We start from the raw sequence: 5,563 nt of genomic DNA on the forward strand, positions 1-5,563 counted from the left end.
CTAAAATAAACTTCTGGACACTTCTTCTCCGCCTCCTTGTGCTACTGTGCAGCGGGCAGGTCCACGCGGTGAGGGGTGTGTCATTAATAAGTAATTAGACAAGGGTCACACACCAGCCACTTATATAAAGAGACCCTCACAGCCAGACAGGGCAGACAGTTTGGAGCAGAGGGACAGAACGAGGAGCAGCTTCTCGGTGCCCAATTGTTAACACTTCTTCTCTAAATAGTTCTGTATCGCTCCTCTTGCAGCTGCACCGCTATTATCCCTGGGGGTTTTTTCTCCCGTTTTCGTAGTTGGCTCTCTCTCTCCCTACCTTTGCAACATGGGCTCCGTGTTACCTGCGGACGCTCTGGCTCTCAAGTCTGGATTTAAGTGTCCGAGCCGCGCGCTATCGGACGTGATCACCTCGGACATCCTGCACAGCTTCCTGTACGGCAGGTGGAGGAACGTACTGGGAGAACACCTGGCAGAGGAGCGGCACAGCGGCCAAACCAAGACTGCCTTCACCGCCGAGGTGCTGGCTCAGTCCTTCGCCGGAGGTAAGCTCACACACATGCACGCTGCATTTTTTCAGTTTGACCGTATTTTTTATTTTGTTTGCACGTGTGGAAGTTGCACTTTTGCAGGCTCGTTTTAAAAGATTTTTTTTTTAAATAAAAATCATGACTTGATCAAATAGCCTGGCTTTGATTAAACAAATAATGTTGTATTGCATGGAGCATTTTCTTCCCTCTTCTTTTTCTCAACTGGCAGCGAAATGCACGTTGTCCCATTATCCTTATAACATCATTTCAACTATAGGCTATAGATCCTGCATCCCAAATCAAATTGTCCCCCTTTCCATCTCAAACATTTACCTCCTTAAGTTTCTCTCTAAAGGCCCTACTTGTCGCTATTCCCTGCAGTTTTTCCCTTCATTTTGCTGCTTTTATTTCGAGCCATTTAACGCGTTAGCCCTTCCACAGCCCTGGGACCTCGCCTTCAGAGGCTTGTTAGGCGTGTAACTACCGCTGATTGAAAGACGCAGGGGCATTAAATTCATTTGGTTAACTTTGTGCTTGACCTGGGAAAGTTTCCACTTAAACCTCGCGCAGAGAAAGCTTTCCTTTCTTTGAGATGTCGCGGGTTTTTTATCCCGCATTCATCAATCTCCGGACAGTCTCTTTTCCTCTCTTGGCAGCTATGGGGCTCCGGAGCTTTTCTCCTTTTCTCTCCCCTTTAAAAGATTTGCTGTTCCTCGCATAATGCACCGTGAAGGCTAAATCTAATGCTATTCATTGCATGTCAACCATCTAATCGCCTTTCCATTTTTTTGTCGCCGAAATTCCTGAGCCTTTTAAACAAGTCCTCGTCTCATTCAGCGCGAATTTATTGCTACAAAGTTCTTAAAAGGATAATGAATTTGGAATTAGCCGTCTCTTTTCCAGTAAAGTTTAATGAATATCACATCTGAAGCATGACAAATTGCTGGACCCTGAGCAATAGAGGACCATTTAACCTGTATTCGGCCAGGCCTTTTTCTCTCCAAAGCCCTTAATAATAATCATTTGGAAGGAAAAAAAGAAAAAGAAAAAAAAAAACTTTGATTTTGACATTAAAGAAGTTTTTTTCTTTTTTCTCTCCGTCTCTGGTGCGGATGAAAATACTTTCCGAGGGGGTTTCTCTGCACAACAAAACACTTTCACTTCAACCAGATAATCGAATTAAACGGAGGATAAAGTCTAGCTTAATATTTCGTGACTAAAATAAGATCCAGTCCATTTGCTGCTTTCAGCTCCCCTTCCACCGCGGAACAACTCTGAGTCTGACCACTTGAAATTTTGTCTGAAATAAAATAAAATCGCGTGCACATCTTTTACAGATCTATTCGAGCGCATTGATGCACAACCTTTATTTACTGACGTCTAACTCTCAGGCAATGACACTGAATTTTATTCTGATATTTTTTATTCTTTATTCATCGTTTGCAGAGGTGCAGAAGCTGTCCAGCCTCGTGCTGCCCAGCGAGGTGATCATCGCCCAGAGCTCCATCCCTGGAGAAGGTCTCGGCATCTTCTCCAAGACTTGGATCAAAGCAGGAACCGAGATGGGCCCTTTCACGGGGAGAGTCATTTCCCCCGAGCACGTGGACCTGCTCAAGAATAACAACCTCATGTGGGAGGTGAGCTGAGATTTAAGCTGTAAACGTTTCTGGTCTGTACGAGGATCCTAGGTGATTTGGATCAGACATGTGTTTCAATATTGACTGGTTCTCCTCGCTGTTTTGTGCGCTCAGGTGTTCAACGAAGACGGCACGGTGCGCTACTTCATCGATGCCAGCCAGGAGGACCAACGCAGCTGGATGACATATATCAAGTGCGCGCGGAACGAGCAGGAGCAGAACCTCGAGGTGGTGCAGATCGGCAGCAGCATCTTCTATAGAGCGGTGGAGGTGAGAAAAAACCTTTTAAATTCATACCGATGCAGGCTATGTGTGTGGACTGAATGGGCCTTCGGGGGGCTTTTATGAGATTTATTTATGACCATCCAAAATTTGAATGTCCTTTGGAATAGCGCCGCCTGCTGGCCAAATGAGATTTCAAGTCTGATATCAGCCAGCAGCGAGCTGAAATGACATTGATTAGCTATAATCTTTGCCCTCTTTTCTTTCCTCCTCAGACAATCCCACCGGACCAGGAGCTTCTTGTCTGGTATGGAAACACCCACAACACTTTCCTTGGAATACCCGGAGTTCCAGGATTAGATGAAGAACAACAGAAGAAAATCAGGAATGGTGAGTACAGATCAGTATTCAGTAGCCTATTAATTGTTCTGTGAGTGTCCTTAACAGGCTTTATTTTTTAAGTTGAGTTTTTTACTCTCAAACAAGTGAAAAAAAGACATAGGCCTAGGCCTAAAAAAGAATAGAAAACAAAAATGTGTTTGTGAATAAAATAAACAAAGTCAATGAAGCAACAAAATAGATAAAAGTGTATAGGCCATTTATTTATTGTGGAGTAAGGATATAGGCCTACTTATTTTTTTTTAGATAAAACATTAACTTCTTGGCTGCAGCACCCATCCAGGACAAACCCAGACTGTGGAGACCTAAGCTCACCTCCCTCTTCTTTGTTTCCTCCCCTAGATGACCCCCACTCCTGTGAAGTCCCTCCCTCCTGCTCCCCTCCCTCCTCCACCTCCACCACCTCGGCAGGTCGCATGCGCTGTGTCATCTGCCACCGCGGCTTCAACTCCCGCAGCAACCTGCGCTCCCACATGCGCATCCACACGCTGGACAAGCCCTTCGTCTGCCGCTTCTGCAACCGGCGCTTCAGCCAGTCGTCCACTCTCCGAAACCACGTCCGCCTGCACACCGGCGAGCGGCCCTACAAGTGTCACGTTTGTCAGAGCGCCTACTCGCAGCTCGCGGGCCTCAGGGCTCACCAGAAGAGCGCGCGGCACAAGCCGGTGGTGCAAAGCGGCGACGTGCATCCGCAAGTGTCCTCTCCTCCCCAACAGATGACGGCCATGCCCCACCAGCACCAGATGCCGCTGGTGCACCACATCCCCACCATGGTGCTATGATGACACACAGTCCCGCAGAACAACGTTGCACTTTAGATGATAGCTGTATAGAGGCAGAAGAGACTCCCTAACTGAGGAAATAAACGAGTTGATGTGACGGTAAAGCATCTCACAAAGACATTTAAAGATGTTGCCTTATTTGTATTGCTTGTTTCTTTGGCTATACCATGTGATCCAAATTCCAACAGAAATATGTTTTATTGATTTTCTGTATTTTGGAAAATATGCTATAAAGCAACTCTGAAGATTTTTACAAAATCAATTATTAAGACTTCTCTGTGGACACTAGTGTCATATACTACACATGTGAGACTTATTTCTAATTTTTTTAATTTCACATCTCATCTTCACCAGCTCAGGTGAAAAGTTAACTCAAACAACAGTCAGTGATTTGTACAGTAAGTAGAAAACTAAGGGACATGGGTACATTGTGTCAGCTGTCCCACACTGAAAACTGAAATTGTCACTTTAACCTTGCACAGACTGTATACTATATACTATAGTGTTACTTACTGTAAAATTATATTGTATGCTACTGTACATGTGAATGTAAATACATTTGTGCTTTCTTCTTATCTAAATAAATATGATATTATATATGATTGTAATTATTGCAACAACTATTTAAACAGCAAAACCCATGTCGCTGCTTTAAAGACTAATGTACAGAATAAACAGTATGAGGAGTGGGATCTAGATGTACAATTACTTGATATCTTTTATTACTGCAATACAAATTATAAATAATCACCAAATATTATTATAGCAATTATCCTTTATAAATCCCAGTATATAAAGTTATTATATATATTAAACTACATTTATCAGATACAACATCAACGTCAGTAACAAAAAAGAATTTCCTTCGGGATGAATAAAGTGCCATCTTATCAGTAATTTAAAAATATGTCCATTATTCTTAATATTGAGTGCTTTTACTTATATTTGAAGTAAGCTATTTTGATGTATTGAAATACCATTTTTTACATTAAAATAGGAAGTCTGTCAAAGAGGGAATGATTTACTAATTTTATTGAGTCACATGAGAAATATTTGTCTTTTTTTTTTTTTACAGATATTTTTTTTGGCATTTTTATGCTTTATTGATAGTGTAGAGACAGAGTTGAAATGGGGCAGAGAGGGGAGTGACATGCAGAGAGCGACCGCGGGCTGGAATTGAACCCGGGTCCGCTGCTGGCCGAGGCCCATGGGGGGGACGCCCTACCAACTGAGCTAAGGGCGCCCCTGAAATATTTGGCTTGTTTTTTTTACCTCTATCCGTGTTGAGCATCACAGTTGCTGGAGATGCAGTGTACCAGGAGACTGGATGAGGTAAAGCAGAACATTGGCTCAGTGGTCTAGTGCCATACAGGAGCAGGCAGTGCGTCACTGGGTTTGAATCTTAGCTTGTTCTTCATGGGTCTGCACAGATTTCTTCTGGTTGCCGCTCACAGTCTAAAGACAGCAGATGCTTTAAAAAGGTGTGTTAAATACGCTCGAAAGAAACTGTCTCTGTACGTTAGTCCGGCAATAAGCCGGGTATAAGAAGTCATTCATCCCACAGGCAGTTGGCTTTGAAATAATTCTGAGAGTTCTTTTCTCAAATTGTGTGTATTTTATTACTTAAATTCTTTTTTTTTCCATAAACGATTTTTATTGAAATTTTTCTTTTTTAACAAACATACAAAACATTTAGAACCCTACCCACCCCACACCCCAAACAATCCTTGGAAAGATGACATATAAAATGACATAAAAAAAAACATTAAAAACAGTTACAAAAGAGACAACTACATGCAGTGTGTAATATGACATCATCAAGAAAGTTCTAGAATGCAACATTCCCTGGGCAACCCCACTCCTTACAGATAATAAGAGAAGTACAGTGGCCCTTAAAGGCAAGTAGAGCTGCAGTCAGGGCATACTCCTTAAAGTTCTAGAATGCAACGCTCCCTGTAACCCCACCCCTTTTGAATAACAACAGAAGCTACAGTGG

At 42.8% G+C, this 5,563-nt stretch overlaps 1 protein-coding gene across 1 annotated transcript; it reads left to right on the forward strand.

Annotated features, from left to right (window-relative positions):
- Positions 1–325: 325 nt before the first annotated feature.
- Positions 326–3,567, forward strand: prdm12a (PR domain containing 12a; the record flags this gene model as incomplete). Its single annotated transcript, XM_080047190.1, has 5 exons — positions 326–542; positions 1,974–2,164; positions 2,279–2,434; positions 2,662–2,776; positions 3,128–3,567. The coding sequence occupies 5 exons, from the start codon at positions 326–328 to the stop codon at positions 3,565–3,567; spliced, it is 1,119 nt and encodes a 372-aa protein (XP_079903316.1).
- Positions 3,568–5,563: the final 1,996 nt, after the last annotated feature.

Source organism: Ammodytes marinus (assembly GCF_949987685.1).
Source record: "Ammodytes marinus genome assembly, chromosome: 18".
Taxonomy (NCBI): Eukaryota; Metazoa; Chordata; class Actinopteri; order Uranoscopiformes; family Ammodytidae; genus Ammodytes; species Ammodytes marinus.